Source organism: Calypte anna, chromosome 10 (assembly GCF_003957555.1).
Source record: "Calypte anna isolate BGI_N300 chromosome 10, bCalAnn1_v1.p, whole genome shotgun sequence".
Lineage (NCBI taxonomy): Eukaryota > Metazoa > Chordata > Aves > Apodiformes > Trochilidae > Calypte > Calypte anna.
This window is the reverse complement of record NC_044256.1, coordinates 2,185,097-2,206,884: the sequence shown is the minus strand read 5'-3', so window position 1 is coordinate 2,206,884 and position 21,788 is coordinate 2,185,097. Positions and strand designations below refer to the sequence as shown.

Sequence of the window (21,788 nt, the reverse complement as noted above, 5' to 3'; positions counted from 1 at the left end):
TTGTAAGAACTTCTTCTTTCCCAGGCCTCCCCCTCATGTGGCGTTTCAAAGGCATTGTTAAGAGGACACAAAAGAGGAGGAGGAAAAGCCTGGTGGATCCACATCTCACATCTAACCTCGTCTCCAAACCTTTGCTGGAAACTGCTTATCAGCCAGGACTGAAATTGACTGCACCCCACCTCCTGCTCCTGCACAAGGTTGGTTGTTTGGGTGTTGCTGTTACCTGGAAGTCAGCATGTGCAGCTTGAGCATGTCCTGATTCCACGTGCTGATGTGATGGGTTTTTCCTCCTCTTACAGGTCACATGCTGAATGGAAAACCAAACAAGTGCGAGAGAATTTCTTCTTTTGGGTTTTACAGGTGACCCACACCTTCAAACCTTTCTCTTCTTCGTGTTTTCAGTTATTTATTTCATCACTTTGTTTGGAAATATGATGGTCATGGCTGTGATAAGTAGTGACCCCCACCTTCACTCCCCTATGTACTTCTTTGTTTTTCACTTAGCCCTCATAGACATCTGTTATGCCACCACCATTGTCCCTTACATGCTGGTGAATTTCCTAGTGAAGCAGCAAACCATTGCCTTCAGTGCCTGCATTATTCAGATGTCCTTAATCCTTCTCTCAGCAGGCAGTGAAATCCTCATGCTCTCAGCAATGGCATACGACCGATACGTTGCCATCTGCAAACCTCTGCACTATCAAAAGGTGATGACCAAACTTGCCTGTCAGCACCTGGTGGGGGGGGTGTGGGCAATGGGGGCATTGCAGTCTCTGACAAACACCCTGCCAATGCTCAAGGTGCAGTTCTGCAGGAACACAGTAATTCAGCATTTCAGCTGCGAGATGCCCCCTCTGTTAACTTCAGCTTGCGGTGGGACCTTCCTCAATAAGCTTGTTCTTCTCGCTTCTTCTGTGATCTTTGGGTCAAGCTCCTTCCTACTCATTCTCATCTCCTACATTTATATCATCTCTACAATCTTGAAGATACAGTCTGCAAAGGGGAGACACAAAGCCTTTTCCACTTGCAGCTCCCACCTCATCGTAGTGGTTCTGCTGTACGCAACCGCTCTGTTCCAGTACACAAAATCCAGTTCAGTCTCATTCTTCATTCTAGATCAACTGTTTTCCATCCAGTATAGCATTTTTACCCCCATGCTAAATCCCATCATCTACAGCCTGAAAAATAATGATATGAAAGCAGCTTTGGGCAGAATGTTAGGAAAAATCCGAGTTTTGCAATCAGTGTAACTACCTCTAAGCTGTCCTTGTCAAATAAATGCAATTTTAAAAGTTGAAATGCAAAAAACCCACAACTTTTCTGACGAGCTAGGGAATGTTAAGAGTTGCTGTCACCTGCCACAGGTTTGGACTCACAAATCCCTCCTGCCTGCCTGGCTGGTGCCCGGGGAGCCTGGGTTTTTTGCCCAGGATGAGGGTTGTGGCTGCCCCTTTCCAGTCTGCAAATTCAACAAGAAGCAAAGCTGAGCACACGTCCCACTTCCACTTGAAGTGGTTGCATTTCTGCTTTTCACTTGACATGCTCATCAGAAGTGTTGTGGTTTAGGCCCAGCTGGTAACAGGCAGGTGTCACTCACCCCTTCTTCCACTGTGGGATGGGGTGGAGAAAGTCTGACTAAAAGCTCTTGAACTGACAAAGGGACCAGGAGGGTTTTCACTCACCAATTATGGTTATGGGCAAAACAGACTCTACTTGAGGAAAAAATTGATTCATCAGAAAAAAAACCCAATCACAAACCCAGGTCTTACATCTTACCTTTCCCAGACCCCTCCCTTTTCCCCTGCCCAATTTACTTCACTCTTGATTTTTCTACCTCCTCCTCTTCAGCGGCACAGGCAGACAGAGAATGGGGGTTACAGTCAGATGATCACCCTGTGTTTTCTGCCTCTCCTTCCTCCTCAGGGGAGGACTCCTCACAGCCCTCCCCTGCCCCCAGGAGGGGTCCCCCATGCAGACAGTCCCTCAGGAACCCCTCAGGCACAGACTGCTCCAGGGGGGCTGCCCGCAGGGTCACGGCTGCTGCGGGAACAGCACCTGCCCTGGCACGGGGTCCTCCAGGGCTGCAGACCCACAGCTGCTCCTTCCATGGGCTGCAGGGCACAGCTGCCACCTCACCATGGGCTGGGGGGAACTTCAGATAGGGCACCTCCTCCCCTTCCTCCTTCCTCACTGACTTTGATGTCTGCTCCAAACCTTTTCCTGGTATCAAACCTAAACCTTCCCTGATTCAGCTTCCCGCCATTTCCCTGAGTCCTGTCATCAGGCACAGGAGTGAAGAAATCAGTGCCAGCCCCATCCCATTCCCTTGAGAGGGGAAGGTCACCCCTCAGCCTCCTTTTCTCTAAACTGAGCAATCCAAGTGACCTCAGCTGCTCCTCTCCAGACCCTCCAGACCCTTCAGTATCCTCCTGGCTCTCCTTGGGTTGCTCTCCAGGAGTTTGATGTTCTTTCCATACTGCCCAAACCTGCACACAGTACTGGTGTTAAAGGTTGGACTGGGTGATCCTGGAGGTCTCTTCCAACACAAACATTCTGGGATTCTGGCATTGCTCTCACCTACCCCTCTCCTCTGCCCTGCAAAGTCTTATTACACTTTAGGTTTCCCCATCTTAAATTGCAGAGGTGACACCACTTTCACTGGTGGGCTCAGCTTTAGCCAAAGGCAGGTCAGGATTTGGAGCCAGGCTGCCATGCTACCAAAACCCTGACACACCAAACCAACACATTGTGGAGCTTGGTGAACGGGGCTGCATCCAGTTGGCGGCCGGTCACTAGTGGTGTCCCCCAGGGATCAGTGTTGGGCCCAGTTCTGTTCAATATCTTTATCGACGACCTAGACGAAGGGATTGAGTCCATCATCAGCAAATTCGCAGATGACACCAAGCTGGGAGGAAGTGTGGACCAACTCGAAGGTAGGAGGGCTCTGCAGGGGGACCTGGACAGACTAGAGAGCTGGGCCGATTCCAACGGGATGAGGTTCAACACGGCCAAGTGCCGGGTCCTGCACTTTGGCCACAACAACCCCATGCAGCGCTACAGGCTGGGCACAGAGTGGCTGGAGAGCAGCCAGGCAGAAAGGGACCTGGGAGTCTGCATCGACAAGAAACTGAACATGAGCCAGCAGTGTGCCCAGGTGGCCAAGAAGGCCAATGGCATCCTGGCCTGTATCAAAAACAGCGTCACCAGCAGGTCCAGGGAGGTGATTCTTCCCCTGTACTCAGCGCTGGTTAGGCCACACCTCGAGTACTGTGTCCAGTTCTGGGCCCCTCAGTTTAAGAAGGATGTAGAGGTCCTGGAACAGGTCCAAAGGAGGGCAACCAGGCTGGTGAAGGGACTCGAGCACAGGCCCTATGAGGAGAGGCTGAGAGAGCTGGGGCTGTTCAGCCTGAAGAAGAGGAGGCTCAGGGGAGACCTCATTGCTGTCTACAACTCCCTGAAAGGAGGCTGTAGCGAGGTGGGAACTGGACTCTTTTCACAGACGACCTTCAACAAGACAAGAGGACACAGTCTTAAGTTGTGCCAGGGGAGGTTTAGGTTAGATATTAGAAAGAATTTCTTCACGGAGAGGGTGATCAGGCTATGGAATGGACTGCCCGGTGAGGTGGTAGATTCTCCGTCCCTGGAGACATTTAAAAAAAGACTGGATGTGGCACTCAGTGCCATGGTCTAGCAACTGCTCTGGTGGGTCAAGGGTTGGACTAGATGATCTCTGAGGTCCCTTCCAACCCGGCTAATTCTATGATTCTATGATTCTATGATAACTTTTAGAGTTTATTACTACACATATAAATTATCTGGTGTCTTGATACTTCAGAGTTCCATATATCCTCCCCTCCAAAAAAAAAAAAAAAAAGCACATCTGCATTTGCAGACTTGTCCAGAAGGTGCTACATGCACACTTGGCTTTTTTTGAACCTTCTTCAGCATCCAGGTGAGGTGATGTGTCAATTGTTTAGAAAAGCCTGGAATGTTGCCATTGTACATTGTGTGCACCACTGATATTTCAAGGGTGACCCACAATAAGTGATAAAAAGACAAAACACAGAAAGACAGAATATTTTAAGTTTTAATCCAACAAATAACGAGAGTCTTAACACTGGAAAATACCATTGTATTGCTAACGCTGTAGAATTGTACATTAAAAACAATTACTGTCTACTGATGTAAAAATAGCAAGTTTTATGATATGAAAACACAGTATACAAACCATTTAAAAATTAAGTAGAAACCTCTTAAACAATTGAGGCATTAATCTAAGTGTTTCTCCAAACGTATTAAATAAAACACAGTTAATACTGACTGTAAACATCTCCCCATCTTCTTCAACCCCTTCCCTAGTTAAACCAATTAGAAAAAATAGTAGTCTCTCAGTTACTGTTTTGCATTCTTTCAGAATCCTTTAGATTCTTCATTTTCTTCCACGTAGAGTAAAACAACCCTTCACACTGCAGTACTGCACCTTAAGGAATACCTTTCCCAACACTATAGGATTTTGGAAGTCAGTATTTAAGATTAATTTTGAAGGCTAGAAAAGGCCCAGCGAGTCTGCAGGAGGACAACCAATTTTTGAATGCAAATTATTTACACAAACATTAGTGTACCATAGTTACAGAATACAACTTGTGACATAGCCGATGGGTGCTTTTAACAGAAGTTCCAAATGAAAGAAAGGGAAGAAAAACAGATCACAAAATAAATAACCTAAAGTTCTTCATGGTAGAAACGTTCATCATGAAGCTGCCTCCCATAATCCGTCGCCTCACTGTTCAGGAACAAATCCTGGTTCTTAAGAATTTCTGCTTCAGAAAGCTTTTTATCATCATTCAAATCCATTTCTTCAATAAGGTGGAGAGCCTTTAAAATAAACAGAACACCACACACACAGTTAATCATAGAATCATAGAATCATAGAATCCTGGGGGTTGGAAGGGACCTCGAAAGATCATCCAGTCCAACCCCCCCTGCCAGAGCAGGGCCACCTAGAGCACTTCTCATAGGAACGTGTCCAGGCGGGTTTTGAATGTCTCCAGTGAAGGAGACTCCACGACCCCCCTGGGCAGCCTGTTCCAGGGCTCTGTCACCCTTACAGGAAAAAAAATTTTCCGGATATTCAACTTGAACCTCCTGTGCTCCAATTTACACCCATTACCCCTTGTCCTATCACTGGTCACCACTGAGAAGAGCCTAACTCCATCTCCCTGACACTCACCCCTTACATATTTGAACACATTGATGAGGTCACCCCTCAGTCTCCTTTTCTCCAAACTAAAGAGACCCAGCTCCCTCAGCCTTTCCTCATAAGGGAGATGTTCCACTCCCTTAATCATCTTAGTAGCTCTGCGCTGGACTCTTTCAAGCACTTCCCTGTCCTTCTTGAACTGAGGGGCCCAGCATTTAGAAACAGTGCTTTGGGAATGGCTCTGTCAAAGCCCTGCACCAGCACCATTATGTGTCACATCATTTACATTCAGAACAGAGCCCTTCTTTCCTCTGTTTCCCTTTGCCTCTTCTATCTGCTGGCAAAATCATAATATCAAATCTTTACCCTCCCTCTCAATTCTAAAGCAACAAAGCAACATCAAACCCATAGCTTTACTTTCAAGGTGAAAGACAGTATTAAAGCAGCAAGGATTAATCATCTTTCTGGAAACACCTTGAAACCCACAGGTGAGTGCAGTACCCATCTGTGGTGTATGACCTGCAGAAAATGGAAGCTCAGCATGGCAGACCCTGTGTCTTCAGAGGGAGCCCCTGAATGACAGCCACAATAGGCAAGTGCTTGATGTGTGGGATCTCAAGGAGGATTTGAGCCATTACAGCCTTCAAGTTGAGCATCCTCCTTTAGAAGTGTGCACTGGTTCTCTCAGTCACACACTGACCCTGTGTCTGACCAGAGAAACATCATTCCCAGCTCCCAGGTTAGGCTGGAGGTGTGTTTGCTTCCTATCCTGGAGGTGCTAGGACATTTATTTCCTGAACCTGTGGAGACTCACCTTTCCATCACACGTGCATATTAAACAAAAAAACCCACAAAACAACAACAACAAAACACAAAAAAACCCAAATCAAAACAAAAAAAAAGTAGGGATAGAGATTTGCAGCTGGATAGTATTTATCTATTTATGATTTGCATTAAAAAATGTCATTATTAAAATGTAACTGCCAAGTATTTGATATCCACTATGAAAAAAAAAGGTTTTCTGCCATCAGCAGAGGACAAGATAAAACATCAATGTGAAGGAACTTCAGTTGTGGGTAACAAGTCATGTTTTCCCTCATTTCCTGAAAGCAAAAACTTGCTTTTCTGAAAAAAACTTCCAAATACTAAGCCTTGACCATGTCAAACAAAACTGCAAGTTAAAACAATTCTCAGATTTTTTGGTTTATTTATAAATGACACAAGGAGGCAGTAAAACAAAAAATCAGTTGCAGAGTATCTTAGCTGTAGCTTGTTCACATAACTGAAAGCCACCAAGCTAGAACAGCAGCTCTGGTGCACTTATTATTTCTGAGTCAGAGAAGTCCTAGCATTACATGATTTTGGTTTTATTTGCTAAACATCTACAATGATTTAAAGAATCCTTCTCTTCCTACTTTTTCTGATTGGTTTGGCTCAACAGAACAGCTTAGTGGCTTTTAAAATTAAATATTATTTACATTTATGCTGACAATAGCACCAAAAAGAGAGTGAAGAAAATAACAGGGACTAACAGGCAAGTTTTGAAAGCACTCTGCATGCAACAGCTACAAGATTACTAAGGGAAACTTGGTAAATGGAATGCATAGTAATTTTTCTGTGTTTATGTTCTTTAGCTGCCAGGTTATCAACTCGTTTTGAAATGCCAAAATGAAAATAAAATACTCAGCTTTCAAGCAGCAATTTTTGACTTAAGTTAATGCTACTGTCTCTTGAGGACAGGAGACTTTGCCAAGCCCCTACATAAACTGAAAATAAAGAAATAGCACATTAGAGAAACAAGTTTCAAAACCTGACTGCTCACAGAACTGAGCCATTACTATAGCATGGCCTTGCTGTCAGTGAAAATTTGAAGAAGTATCAAAGAACTGCTTTAAAAATAATAAAAAAAACAGAACCAAGAAAACCAATAGAGGTTTGGCCAGATTCAACACCACATAGAGTTCATGTCATTTGGAAGAGCATTTTTATTTTGAAATAAGAAACAACCACCCTCAAGAGCAAGATGTTAAAACAAAGTCTGTGCAAAGGGTTATATATCCCCATTTACATATCCCCATTACAACCAGAGCCATTTCCCAGCTGGGCTTACTGTAAGGTTAGAGGTGAGCACCCAGTGCTGGGTGCTAGCAGCCCATGTTGCTTTTTCTGTCACCAAAGGAGCTGCAAAAAGCAGCATGTTCTGCCTCAGAGCAGATGGGCTATTCTGTTTGACACAAAGCATCTTCTGCTTTACCAGGAATTCTGGAGGTTTGGGAAGACCTTGTTTTTCCTGCCATTCTGGACACTAAAATTCTCCAGTGCACAGGAAAGATCTGGACAAACTGAGGTAAGTAAAGGCAGAAATCCTCTTTACTGTGCTCAAAGATTGTTAAAGTCTGCTTCCTAGAACAGGTTGTTCTGAAACACTCAGCACTTATAATGCCTGCTACCAAAAAATAAAGACAGCTAACCTGAGAATCCTCAATTTAGGCCTTGTAACTGTGATTCAACCATTAATTATCATCATCAGTGTTTGCATTAAGGCATCTTGATTCATGGAATACTTCCATTTCCATGTACTTTCAAAAAGATAATCTGTTAGTTCTAAAAATGATGGTGATTTATCCAGTTAGAAGAATTGGGATAAATTTTTGTTTCAGAATTCTGCTGTCAGTATGTAACAGCTTCTTTTAGTAGTATAACTCACTAGAATTACCTATAAATAAAAAACAGCAGATGAAAATACTGTATTCTTAAGTCAAACCTGATTTAAGTATGTAAAAAAGCCCTTTGTTAATTTACATTCATACAATTAACAGGAACTTGAAAGCTGCATAAAACAATGAAAGAACCTGCATTCTTTGTCAAACTGAAAAAAAGGTTAAAAATACATGCAAGGATCTACTAAACATTCTTTTTCTCAGCTCCTAAGCCATAATAAACCCACATGCATCTCGAATTTTATTGTGATACCTTCAAAATTCTACTCCTTTAATTAAAATCTAACCAGCAGTCAAAGCACATACCTCCTCCTCTGCAATCCCTTGATTATTAGGTACTATCCAAGACAACAGCTCCTGACGGTTGAGTTTTCCATCATTATCCTTGTCATAGTCATTCACAAACCGATCCTTCTCAACAAGTATCCATTCTGGATCTTCCCTTGCAGCTAGGAAGACACATTTGTCAAGTTTAAAGCCATTCTTTTCCTTGAAGCAGATTTCTTCACTCTTTTTCTCCCTAAGCAAGTTCACTTTATCTCATAAAACGTAACATGAAATGCTTTCACTAAACAAAGTCAAGCCTTACAGACCAGTTCCAGGAGATGAAATAAATTCATCTGTCTACATAGGACAAAGTATCTGTATAGATTAAAAGATATTTTAAAGCTAAGTGAAGAAAGTGTGCTTGATACTGCACGCACTGCCAGGTAGAAAGTTTCCTACTTACTGGGACAGCTGATGTATCAGAAGGAAAAAGCTTGAGCTTGATACAGGTACAACATGAGCAATACTCTAGGCTATCTCAGCATTTAAAGGAAAAGCTTTAAATCAACTGTTTCAACAAGTATTTTGGTAACTAGTGTTTGACAGTATATAGGATTATGAAACTTGTAAGGTCATGCAAAGTTTTTAATATTCCACTAACTATTCCCCTGCTTTAACAGCAAGGGAGGTCCATCAGCAACAGCCAACAAAAGGCAAAGCTCCTGTTAAGTACAAGAAAAACTGCATCTTATTTCAGCTGCATCCCTAGTGATGAGGGATGTGCTCCAGCCTTCAGAACAAGAAGTAACTTGCAAGGAAACAGTGGAATGGGCTTTACACAAACTGATGTCAATCACACAGGGCAGACTGAAACAGTCACCCCCTATGGTACCAGGAAATCAAGTTATTCTAAAAGCCAGCACAATCTTACTCAGGATCTGTAGGTGGAGATGTAAAAAGCTGATAATAAAGGGGGCTACAATTCTCCCTATTCCAAAACTTTTGTTCAGTTCCTTATTTGATGGCCCCACCCTTTTTCCTTACTTGGGTCTCTTCTGTAATCACCAAGGAATTCTTCCAGGCTAACAAATCCATCACCATCTTTATCATGCTCTTCTAAAGCCTCCTGAATGACAAAGTCCTTTTGCATACATATGAAAAGCAAAATATCAGTTTGTGAAAAATTAGCAGCTTGTAACCAAGAGAAATAGCAGTAATTAATTTTAGATCATTAAGTAAAGTCTCAGTCATTTAAAATAAGCTTTTCTATTTTATGCAGATTAGTGCAGAACTGGTTCCTGTGCAACAAAACAGATCTGTTCTTAAGAGTTTAGGATGTCAGCTTTTGTGAAAACCAAATCTGGAAGGTGTCTGTGGAGTTGGAATCCTTCAACATGATTCAAAACTACATAATTAATTGAAAACCATGAATTTGTACAAAGCTATATCATCCTATTTAACTTTTTTTTTTTTCATGTGATGTGCATTTTTGCAGCTTGAAGCAACTGTTAAGAAATCTGGATGGTCTTTTAGTCCTGTGTTTCCCAGTGATGCCTGTCCTGGTAGTTCTGTCCTCCAGTGGTACCTTACAGCTGTCTCCCAATACCTTAAGGAAACCTATGGGAAGGCTGGAGAGAGGCTTTTTTTAAGTGTGCAGCCACAGGAAAAGGGGAGATGGATTTAAACTGAGAGAGGACAGGTTTAGAGTGGATATTAGGAAGAAGCTCTTTAATATGAGGGTGGTGAGACTCTGGAACAGTCTACCCAGAGAAGTTGTTGCTGTCCCCTCCCAGGAGGTAGGTGTTCAGGGCCAGGTTAGATGAGGCCTTCAGCAACCTTGTCTAGATAAGAGCTGTCCCTGCCCATGGCAGGGAGGTTGGAGTAGATGATCTCTAAGGTCCCTTCCAACCTAGGACATTTTATGATTCTTGTTTATCCATAATCACCACTTGTGTCAACACTAACAGGGAGCTCTGTTTGCAGGGAGCTCCTCCTGGCAGCTGATTCTTAATTTGGTCTGTAAAAGCAATACACATAACTGCTCAAAAGCACAACTCTGTAGTACTGGGGCTAAACATGGGCAACAAAAAGATGTTGCACCTGTATACTCAGGCTGATAAAAACACCCTCCTCAGCCTTACCGTCATATACTCCACTTCTTCAGGATGTTCAAAAGCAATATATTCCTCCACGTTTAGATACGGATTATCATCTCTGTTAGCTTTTTCAAAACGCTTTTTCTCCTTTAAATGAAGCTTAGAAAAGAGATTTAGTTAGAGCACTTAATGAAAAAAAAAAAAACAACCAACGTTGTAGTAGCTGGCTGTAGCCTCATTAGAAAACTAATTGTTTCCCATGACCTGCTCATGCTGATGTTCTGTTTTAACTAAAAATATCTCATCCAGAGCAAGGAGAACAGCACTTTTAATTGAGGTGGTTTTATTCCAAGAGTTGCATACAACCATCCTTTAATGACTCATTTAAAACACATTCGTAGCCATTCAAAAACACAAAAGGCAGACATGGAAAAACCCAAGAATTCCTGCCTTTTATGTACTTCCTCTTCTAAAGCCACTGATTTCCAGACTGATCTGGTGGAGTACAGTGGCAGCATTGCAAATTCCAAAATTTACACTTTAAGGACATTTAAACTACTGGATCTAGATCTCCTTTTTATCAAGGTTGTTTGTTGTGCTAAGAAGGTCTTGAAATTCAGTTTATGTAAAATGCTCTTTCTGAAGCCAGCTGAAGGATTAGGGAAATTCCTTTAATACAAGACTGTTGTCCATTACATCCAAACATATTTCAAAGCAAAGTCACTGCTCTAATCTGTTTTAAGGATATTAGCATGCCTTTTAAAAATAAATAACACCCACAATAAGCAGGCAAGTTCTTATTTCTGAATTCTTGTACTTCCTGTTTCTGTATTCCAAATGTGCAAAACTCTTGGTATTAATTTTTTGTTTCATTTTGTACTGTACATTCATTTTATTCATTTGTTTAGACAGAACAAAGACCCACACCACCAATAACTGATCTCTACTCAAACCACTATAAAAATTTAGGAATCCCATCATTAGGTGTGTTGTGCTGTCAACGTGACTGGATCTGGATATGATCCAGATATATCTCTGGCCAGCAAACCAGAGATCAGAAATACTTTAAAAAGAACTATTTTGAATTGTACTTTGTAGTTTATATCATACTTACTGGCACCCCCCTTATCATTAGGCTAGCCTGATCAATACAGAGCATTAACATCTCACAAGGTGTAAGATCTCAACAATTCTGCACAATAATTATACTTTTAAAGAACAGCTGACCTTAGCTAAGAGTTTAAATAGGAGGACAATATAGGAGGACTGACAGGAAGTACTAGACTGGAACACAACCTTGAACTATTGATGGGAAAAGTCTTTTACAGTGGGTTTGGTTTTTTTTTGGTGATGTGTAAGGCTGCCACCTTCTGGTAAATTCGTATTGACATAAACAAATTTATGTCATTTCTAAATTGCTGAAGTCTAACTCTTCCATTTTGATTAGAGCAGGATCACTGATTTCCAAAAGCAGGGAAAATGCTGCAGGTGGCTGACATCAGATGCTTGTGCAATGCCACTGCTTTCACTCTTTAAGACACATGTGGAAGTCAGCAAGCAGGAAAATGTAGCAAGCACTCCAAGTATAGCTCAGCTGCCCAGAGGAAAACAGCCTGGGGGCACTGGTCAATAGCTGCTGGATATCAGCCCATGGCTGGCATGCAATATGTCCAGGTGGCCACGATGTCCACCAGTGTCCTGGCTTCTATCAGGAATGATGTGGCCAGCAGGACCAATTCAGGGATCATCACCTCATTGTGAGGTGAGGCCACATCTCTAATTCCTGGATTCAGTTTTGGGCCCCTCACTACAAGGACACTGAAGGGATGGAGAAGGGTCTGGCAGCACAAATCTGACCAGGAGCAGCTGAGATAATTTGGGGTGTTCAGCCTGGAGAGAAGACTGAGAGGAGACCTTGGCAGCTACCTGAAAGGAGGCTGGAGCAAGGTGGAGGTCAGTCTTTCCTCCCAAGGAACAAGTGATAGAACAAGAGAAAATGGTCTCAAGTTGTGCCCCAGGAAGGCTACCCTTGGTATTAGAAGAACTTCTTCACTGAAAGGGTTATTAAACATTGGAAATGGCTGCCCAAGGAGATGGCTGCTGAATCACCACCCCTGGAAGTGTTTAAAAGATGTGTAGACGTGGTGCTTGGGAGTAAGGTTTAGCACTGGACTTGGCACAGTTGGGTTAATGGTTGGACTTGATCTTAAAGGTCTTTTCCAACCAGATTGATTGTGTGATAAGTGTTCAGGAGTTCTAGCTCAGTGTATGTATCTATGGCAGTATCTTAAACATGGGATCAGTATTTTGAGTGGCAGTTCCATTCAAAGTCTTGGTTTATTTAAAACCTGTGTAATTATTCAGTTCAGTAACCTCCCTCCTCAGGGTGTAAAATCCCCTGCCCACTGTCTATTCCAGCTTCACTTCTGCAAACATCCTATATTATCTCCAACTACCTTACTAAAAGCAGCCAAAGCAATCTTCACAGGAAAAAAAAAAAAAAAAAAGGCCAGAGTAGTCTAGAAAAGGTATTCTCTTTTTAGGAAATATTTACATGTCCTTATAAACATACAGCTTGAAAGGAAACAGGTTTTGCTCCATGGTCATTTCTAGTGAACCTTCCCTTCCAAGCTTCTCTTGCCTCTTTCCTTTCTACTCTTAAATATTTCCTTCAATATATTAGATTAATCCTTGACTTTTGTTGTTTATACATCCAGGTTTAGGTCTCAGAGTTGCATTTTGACTGCAAAAAATGTCTGAATTGCTGTTGCTTACTCTGTGGGCTTCCAAAGGACAGGAAGTATTAAAACAGACAATACTGATACTCCACACTGGGTACTTGAGAAACAAGTGAAAAAGTGGATGGAACAGTGTCAGACAGGGGGTTAAAGAGTACAAGGCTTTCCTTTACCTGCAACACCAGTGCTACTGGCCCTTGCTGCAGGCAGGACACTGGTTAAGCTACAGACCTACTCCAATAGATTGTGGTTTTGTTTTAAACCAGTGGATGGAGACTGTGCACTGTGGCAGGAGTGTTGTTAAGACTTAGGAATCCCCTCAGCTAGCAGAGCAGGCTCAGGAGGTAGGATTTCATTCTTTGTTTTGTTGGTAGCAGCTTTAATACTCCATTACTTTTCTTTAATTACTCCCCTACCTCAGACAGATGAAAGTGTTAAAACATGCGCCAGCTGCTCTGGTTTCTCCACCCACCTTGTTCCAGCACAATAAAGAAATATTGCTGCCTTTAGCCAACAACACACAGAAACTGACACTGAAACATTTTACCTGTCGGAATGATTCCTCTTCTTGATCCTCCAGCACAGTCTCCTCATCAAAATCAATTACACGATCATACATTTGCAAATTATACTCCTTCCAAGACACCAATCCATCACCATCTTTGTCATAGTCATTGAAGTGTTGCTTAGCTTCTTGGGTAACATAATGTTTGAAAGATTGCTGTATCCAGGCACTCAGCTCATCTATGGTAGGAAACAATGATGACAGTCACTGTTCATACAGCTGAGGTTTTGTTACCAGAGGAACTGATTTTGATAACAGATTCTGTGAACTGCCATGCGATGACACATCTGGTAACCAGGGAGGCTTCTGCACAAACCCAGCACTGCCTTACAACAAACTGCAACGTGGTTTCTTAAAGATGGGTAGCATGGAATTTATACGGTTTATGGTTTATTGCCCAGCATTTCAGGCAGGAGGCACAGGCAGCTGAGCACATAATGCCCAGTGCCACTCATCACCATCATACTTAATGCTAGGCCATGAGAAAAGTGGCATTAACATATCACATCTTCGCTCACTGCTGGCCTCCCAACAGAGGTGCCACTAATGAGGAAATGGTTCTCAGAGAGTTCTGCAATACAGTGAGAAGTAACTGAGCTGGAAAAGCCTCCATACCCTAAGTTTCTTGGTGTAAAAACACATGCCACTCTGAGTTGTCTTTTAGAAAGTCAGGGGATGGGAAGTTTCCATTAGGCTGAGAACCACATGCAAAATACATATATATATATATATATATATATATATATATAATGAGGGTGGAGTCTGGGTGGAATTTTGACACTTTATAATATTTGCTCTCTTCTCCTATAGCCTTCATGTTGTGAACTGCCCATTTAACAAGGATAATTTAATAATACAACAGGGATAAAATAACAGGGGTAATTTTAACAGGATGTAATAACAGGGATTAGCTATCCTGACAATGTTACCTACTCTCACCTCTACACATTCAGAGCTGGGACTACTGCAGTAAGTGTGCAGATGGATAGTTCCAGTAGGACTCAAAATGGGAAATCAAACAGCACTTCAAACACAGGAACCACTTGGTTCAAAGTGGCTTCAGCCATGCAAGGAGCAGGCACAAGTGCAAAGCTGTGAGTGCTGCTCTCTCATCCGTGTTAACTCGTTCCTGTGTGCTCTTGCTGTCTCACTTCTTTCATCATGTGAAACAAAACTCCAGGGACTGAAATGCCCTCCACCTCTTTTATCTTCCAGGCCCTACCAGGGCAGTGCTGGAGTCACCATCCCCGGAGGGATTTAAGAGCCGTGGAGATGTGGTGCTTGAGGCCGTGGCTTAGCGATAGCCCTGGCAGTGCTGAGTGAAGTGTCAGCCCTGATGACCTTACAGGTCTTCCACCGAAACGCTTCACTGACTCCCATCGGTCCGGACGCACCGTGCGGGAGGGCCGCGCGTTCTGCACGGAGATTCCGCGCACCCCAAGTGCCACCGGCGGGCTCAGGGGCACCGCGTCTGTTCCCTTTCCCGGGGGCTCTGGGCCGGGCCAGGACACCGAGCAAGCCCGGTCCCCGCCCGGGAGATACCAGCTCGGCTCCTCCCGCCCCCCTGCCCGCCGTTACCCGCCGTGAGGAGCCCGTCCGCCTCCGTGTCGATCTTCCTGACGATGGCCCTCAGCCGCCGCTGCTGCTCTTCCGGGCTCAGCCGCGCGTACTCCTCCGCCTCCTCCTGCGGCACAGGGATCCCGGTGTCGAGCCCGCCGCCTCCGGGCGCCTCCGACCCTCTCCGGCCCGGGACTTCTCCCCCCGCGGCCTCGCCGGCGGCCGGTCCAGCCCCGCACCCCCCTCCCGCCCCCGTCACGGCCCCACCTGTCCTCCCAGCAGGGCCTCCCGGTCGTATTCGGCGCGGTGCTCCCCGCCCGCCGCGCCCAGCGCCGCCAGGGCCAGGCCCAGCGCCAGAAGCACCGACCGCCGCCGCATCCCGGCCGCCGAGGAGAGGAGCGGCAGCGAGGGGCGGAGAAAGGGGCGGGCGGGCGGGCCGAGAGGCGGCGGGGGGTCGGGGCCGCCGCCTGCCCTGCGGGAGGGCTCTGGGCAGCGCGGAGGGGCGGGACGGGGCCCCCGGGGGTCACCCGGAGCTGGGTGACCCTGCTCTGGAGCTGGTCCGGAGCAGGAGAGTTCATCCTCTTGCCCGGTCCTTCCTTTTGTGCGGTGTCACAGTGGAGGGCACCCAATGCTATCGAGATTTGTAGGAAACGGCCCAAATTTAAGCTTGGCAGGTTGAAGGGAGGGTTACCCGGACTGGAGCCAAGCGCCAGCCAATCTGTCACGGTTTGATAAAGAGAGAGAGATTAATAGAGAGCGTCTGTTACTCGGTTTAATTGCCGGGCCAGTGTTAAACCCTGACACTTGGCACGAGGGATGGTTACAGGGAAACGAGTGGTGTAAAAGCTGTGTACTGACAATGAAGGTTTCTCTTGCTTGAGGACCCAAGTGACAGACCCCAGTTCCAACACAAAGGCAGAGGGATGCAACGCTTTATAAATGAATTAACAAGGTGGATCGATATCAATTTTCATAACTGTTCAGCACAGATAATAGAAAAGCAAGCTGTAAAATAAATGTAGCCTCATTTAGCACCCGGAGAACCTAAAAATAAGTCAAGTAAATGGGCAGCACCCCCTGCAGGAATACCATTCCGAAGAGCTGTCACATGAAATCAGCATTGCTCTGATCCCAAGCCCACTGAGGTCAAACTCATCACTCTTAATGTATTGAGACTGACGTAAGACCACTGCTAGATTTTTTAATTTCTCCTTTAAATATGAGTGCATTTCTGGAATTCCTCTTTTAAACGGAAAGAGTGACATTACCCTCCTTGGATTTCCAGAAATGCAATTGTTGCCAGGTTTATACAGAGCCTCAGTCAGTGGGGGCTGTCTGCTCTCTGTCCTTTCCTTTCCGTGGTGATAGGGATGTGCTGCTCCCCCATTAACCTCAGATTCTATTAACTGTGGAGAGATAAGACAGTTCATTTTTAAGATCTGAGTGTGAAATATTGCAATAAATTAGAAAACAGGTTATTGCAATTTCCTGCCTATCTAAGAAATGTGTTTCTATTAAAAAATCTAATAGTGAATACAGTCCAATGTCCTTTATTGGTTTAAATGTCAAGCTTCCCATCAGTATTTATATAAATCACTTGCACAAAAAGTGAGTTCAATCATTGCTTGTGGCACGTGTAGACAAAGCAAATCCTATAAAGCAATCAAAACATTTGATTGGTTTCAGAAATAGTTCTGCAGATGCTTTGTCTTGTCTACTGCTAATTACTAAGACCCCCAAACACCTCTTTGCTGCAAATCCCAGGGCTTGACAACTGTATCAGGTTATACATTTCAGTGCCTGAACAACTTCAGTAGCCTCCAAATAACAAATTCAATGTAGATGTGGGAAGAGAAGTTTATTAATGATATGCTCACATGCCAGGATGACTGAAAACAGGAGGAAAAGGAAACACAAATAATTGGAACATTAAAGCAAGCAAAACCAAAAAGTCATTATATCTGATAGATTAGGAAGAAAACTGAAACTCAGCAAAAAGGAAATGGTATTCTTCTCTTGGTAGTTAGCCTGTGTCAAAATAAAATAAAATCCAATTAATCAGCCATCTTACAATATTCAAGATCATTGTGGTATGGATGCAGGGGGAATAAAAGTGAGGGCTCACGTTCCCTCAACATGTTTAACAAAGTGCAGAGCAAATGCAGGGCTATTGCAACTTGTAAGTAAAAAGAGAATATCAATGGAGCTATTTTAAAATCAGACTACAAGTCACGCTGTATAAAAAGCTTTTTATGTGCTGAACTTCCTGACTTTTCTGAAAAATCCCCTCTTCCTTCGAGCCAAACTCCATGCAGCCTTTCACAAGCCTGTTTGGAGCTGTTCCTGCAGGCACAAAGGCACTGATGTTAGAAGGTCATGTGGAACACAGGGCTTCTTCTCTAGGAGATCTGCAACTGTAACTTGGTTCCTGGTAATCTGTCAGCATGAGAACAGTTGTCCAGTCACACAAACTGTAGTTTCTTAACAGTTATTTCTAGCAAATGAAGTTACCCATCTACTATTTACTGTATTTTTCCTATGTTTTAGTTCTACAAATCACTGCCTAAGTCCTGTAATCTATGTTGTTTCCAGGATTAATGGATTTACAGTAGTTTTCTTTAGATAGGCTTCCATTGTGACATCTTCTTGCAATGGTTTTTATCTCATTTTCAGCTGCTTATGACACAGCTAAGTGCAATTAGGGACTGCATGCAAACATTTTCCTTCCATCTTCAGTTCCACAAGCTGTTGGATTTTTGCACGTGGACTAAGTGATGGAAAAAAACTGAGCAATAATTTACTTATAATCAGGTTCACATGTTTGAATTCTGAAATGGCAGTCATTTGCTTTAGCAGCATGATTTTTCTGAGTGTTCCAATTAATTGTTTCGTAACACCTTGCACAAAGTGTCCTGAAGTATTTTAAACTCTGCTGACATCACAGACACGGCTTTCTCCTTCTTTGCATTTAGTTCCATTATTAATATCTGAAGAAACAGGTTATAAATTACACTCCTCTGATGTGGCATCTGACTTGGCACAGCCCTAGAGCAGCAGGATTCCATGCCAGGCCCTGTACAAAGGTGCTCAGCTCAGCTGCAAACCCAAGAGGCAGTGGTGGAAGCTGAGCCTGATAGCTAAGACAAGCTCATTATCAAACAATGACAGTAAAAGGGATTTGGATGGGACCTTAAGGGGCCACCTGGCTCTGAACCAGCTAAATACACATCCCATTTCTGAGAGGTGTTGGCACTGGCTCCTGGAGACTTCAGCTGAAGCACATCTCATCTCCCACACCAATCCTTGCATTATTTCTACTGTTTCAGAGATGGCAACCTGAATTGTCCTGCTTATAACTTAGGCCTCTTACTTCTTGTAATTCTGGCTGTCGGGGGGGTTGGGTGGGTACGCAGTGATTCCTTCTCCCCATGACTTTATGTGCTTTAGCACTCCCGCCCCATCCCTTTTCCCTCCTCGCCTGGCAGCCTCAGCCCCTCCACTCTTCCCCTCACACTCACGTTCCCCGATGGCGGGGCTGCCCTCTCCTCACCAGCCCCACCTTTCTCCGGCTCTGTTTCCCAAGCAGGTCACACCTCCTCCTCCTCACTCCCAACCCCCTGGGCCGGGTCCCTTCGCTGGGTGCCCGTGGGTCGCCCACAGCCATTCACCGCCCTCCAAACCACCCACGGGCTCTTCTCCCGCTCGCCACTGCTCAGAGAAGCGCTGAGGCCGCCGCCCTCCCCACCTCAGCAGCCGGGGCGGCCCGGATTCGGCACCTCGGGGCTCTCTGGAAGGGCTGCACAGCCCGGGGAGCCCGGGGCGCCTTCCCACGCTGTGCGGGCAAAGCGCGGATAAAGCGCGGGCAAAGCGCCTTCCCCGGCAGGCGCGGCGCATGCGCAGAGGGCGGGGCCGGGGTGGGGCGGTCTCTCGAGCGGCCGCTGGCCGGGTGCGGTGACGTCACCGCGGCGGGACGCGCGCGGGCGGGACGGCGCGGCCGAGAGCGTGAGTGGCCGCTCCGCGCGCCCCGGGGCGGGGGAGGGGCGCGGCGCGGGGCGAGGCGGCGGCAGCAGCAGCGGGACAAGATGGCGGCGGGCCAGGAGTCACCTCCTCCCCCCCCCAACCAAACCCCGGGCACGGCCCCTGAGGGACCCCCAGGGGCCTCGGCCTTCGCCGCCGGCCCTGCCCTGCGCAGCGCGGCGCTGAGGGAGGCAGTCCGGCCGGTTGCTACAGGCAACCGGGAAGCCCGCGGCGGCGAGCGGGGCTGGTGGGTGCCGGGCACAGCTGAGGGTGTGGGGGAGCTCGGCCGGGCGCCTTGCTGAGGAGCGGGGCTCGGCAGCCCCCGGTGTGCCCTGCGGCAGCCCGGCGGCGGGAGGGGCCCGTCCCTCCCTGTCAGGCTCCCCCGGCTCTCCCTCCGTCCCGGGAGGACACCGGGATCGCTCTGTCTGAGGAGATCCCCGCGCTGGTCCGGAGCGCCGCGGTTCCTCCGCGTAACACGGGCCCCCTCATGGGGGGTGAAGGTTGAGGGGGGGCGGGAGGGGAGAGGCGCGGATCCTGAGGAAAGGCTCTGTAAACTCTTTATTTAAAAAAGCGCCGGCAGTACCAGTGTTTGCATCCTAAATCCTGCTCTGGATGTTCCTGGTTGGAGCTGATGTTCCCCTTCCCCTGTCAGAGCAAACCCTGCTTACCGAGGCTGACAGGACTCAGGGCTTGCAGCGTGCTGAGGGGTAGGGCTCGCCTTCCCTGCACGTTTTAAGTACAAATTCTGGTTTCAAAATCACTTCCAAATGCCCTGCAGAACTGGGAAGATATTTGGGCCCTCGTTTTTTTTCCTTCCATATGTCAATTTAATGACCTTGTATTACACCTTGGTTATAATGAGGTTCATTTGGTGAGGAAAAGGAGTTTTCTAAGACACTTCAGTGTTCGAAGGCTCCTCATGCTGGGCCTACCTTGGTGTCAGGAGGAATGCTGAAATACAGTAGTATTTTCTTTTCAAAAATTCAACCAGTTGCAGAATGTTTCAGTTCTGGTAAGCTCAGTAGATTGTCTTAAAGCATCCAGACAAGTGTAAATCCTAACAGCTGCCTGATTGTTGACACAAGATTTGGATATTTACCTTTAGAAAGATAAGTAAGGAGGCCAAGATGCTCTATGAGAACAAGTGAACAGTCCACCTAAAACAATAACATTAAAGACCAACAAAAACACTCAACTTGGGTCTGAATCAAGTTTAATCTTGTTCTATTACCTAATTTCTGCTCATTTAAAAGTGTCAAACTTCTAAGTGTCTGAAGAGCCAGAACTGTTGGCCTGCGGGTGTTTGCACCCTAATCAGTAGGCTAGAATTTATTCCAACTTGGAAACTTTAATTTTATTTGTTATCAATGTTCTGGAAATTATTGATAAGCCCATAAGTGTTTAGTCCCGTGCACTGCTGCGTTTGTGGCAATGGTTCTGCAGTTCAAAACTGAATAAAAATATTCACTTCCTCAGAGCTGATGTCCACAGGGATCATCACATCTTTTTTTTTTTTTTAAATCAGAAGCTTTCAATTTATTTTGCTTCACCACTAATTATTTTATACTGATTCTTTAGTATACCTAGGATTTGCTTTTCATTTTGAACAATAAAAAGCCCAGCCCTCTACCACAGGAAGGATTACTCTGCTTGCCATTCACTATTGTAGAGACTATTTTAGAGCAGTCCAAGCAATTCCTTGTTTTAAAGTTTTAATATTCTCTGTACTGCTTACTGTCTTATTCATATACATTTCCATATACATTTCTATAGGTTAAGTCTCTGTTTTCTTCTTGTGCCTTTGCCTGCTTGTAATATGAGCCATGCAGACACTTAACAGATAAAACTATCATCTGAAAACTGCACTGCATTCATCTGATGTCTGGGACATTAATGCTGCTAAGAAGCTAAAATTCATTTTGGAAGTGGCCTAAATGAAATGATGAATTTCATTTGTTTTGACACAGGTATGAAGACTCAATGGGGTCGTCCAAAAATGTAATAAGTGAGCCTGCTGATGTGGAGGAAGGCTATAACATGATGGTAAGACATTCAGCTACTCTAACAGGATAGTAGGATTTTTAGTAATGCAGGAAAAATGAGATTTTCATCTTGAGAGTCTTTGATAAATTGTTTCATTGTACCTTCTGTGAAAGCATCCATTCTAGGAACAGAATCAATTTAATTTATTAGCACCAGGATGAAAAACCTTCAAAAATGTGCTTTTTTAACTGTAGAAATGTGGGTGTTTTTCTGGTATTGCATCCCTGTGTTACTATATAAGTTTTTTTCACTATAAAACGTTTGTTTCAGCTGATTCCTATTTTAAACTGCTTGGATCCAGCCTGTGGTCCAGTGTAAGGCCATAATATTTGATTCCAGTAATAGAATGGTGTTCTTTGAAGTACCTGAGCTTAGAGCTGTAGTAATTTTATTTGACAGTGCAGGGGGTGAAACTGGTGGCTTTGTATACAGCAGTGTATTTCTGTATGTGAAAACCATTAAAACAAGGATCTTTGTAAAAAGTCCTTTAATATTTTAAGATGTGCAAAGCAGGAACATAGACTACATAACAATTACCTGCTACTTAAGGCTAAACTAATTTGTGGTCAGTCCTTTTGCCTCAGA

At 44.9% G+C, this 21,788-nt stretch overlaps 3 protein-coding genes across 4 annotated transcripts in view; 2 read left to right on the top strand and 1 right to left on the bottom strand.

Moving 5' to 3' along the window:
* The first annotated feature begins 171 nt into the window (after positions 1–171).
* Positions 172–1,250, top strand: LOC103528919 (olfactory receptor 5V1). The gene is made up of 2 exons (XM_008494326.2): positions 172–197; positions 300–1,250. Exon 2 carries the CDS (start codon positions 312–314, stop codon positions 1,248–1,250), a length of 939 nt encoding a protein of 312 aa, XP_008492548.1. The 5' UTR covers positions 172–197; positions 300–311.
* A 2,820-nt stretch (positions 1,251–4,070) lies between these two features.
* Positions 4,071–15,549, bottom strand: RCN2 (reticulocalbin 2). Of its 2 annotated transcripts, none has more exons than XM_030457013.1 (7): positions 15,411–15,539; positions 15,165–15,270; positions 13,569–13,765; positions 10,329–10,442; positions 9,232–9,328; positions 8,227–8,369; positions 4,071–4,875 (listed from the first exon to the last, which is right to left on the bottom strand). In XM_030457013.1, the coding sequence occupies exons 1-7, from the start codon at positions 15,519–15,521 to the stop codon at positions 4,723–4,725; spliced, it is 921 nt and encodes a 306-aa protein (XP_030312873.1). In that variant the 5' UTR covers positions 15,522–15,539; the 3' UTR covers positions 4,071–4,722. The 2 variants fall into 2 exon arrangements, with proteins under 2 accessions (XP_030312873.1, XP_030312874.1); XM_030457014.1 differs by having other exon boundaries at positions 4,073–4,875; positions 10,329–10,430; positions 15,411–15,549.
* Positions 15,550–19,115: 3,566 nt separating this feature from the next.
* Positions 19,116–21,788, top strand: part of SCAPER (S-phase cyclin A associated protein in the ER) — a 156,287-nt gene continuing 153,614 nt past the window's right edge. The window contains exons 1-2 of the mRNA XM_030456965.1: positions 19,116–19,145; positions 21,128–21,203. Of these exons, the coding sequence (XP_030312825.1) occupies positions 21,141–21,203 (63 nt within the window). The 5' untranslated portion in view covers positions 19,116–19,145; positions 21,128–21,140. The remainder of the gene's footprint in view (positions 19,146–21,127; positions 21,204–21,788) is intronic.

Coding starts and splice junctions, on each gene's coding strand:
- LOC103528919 (XM_008494326.2), top strand. CDS start 312: ATGGAAAACCAAACAAGTGCGAGAGAATTTCTTCTTTTGGGTTTTACA.
- RCN2 (XM_030457013.1), bottom strand. CDS start 15,521: ATGCGGCGGCGGTCGGTGCTTCTGGCGCTGGGCCTGGCCCTGGCGGCG. Junction 15,271..15,410: donor AGGCCCTGCTGGGAGGACAG/GTGGGGCCGTGA, acceptor CCTGTGCCGCAG/GAGGAGGCGGAGGAGTACGC. Junction 13,766..15,164: donor GGACGGGCTCCTCACGGCGG/GTAACGGCGGGC, acceptor TTCCTACCATAG/ATGAGCTGAGTGCCTGGATA.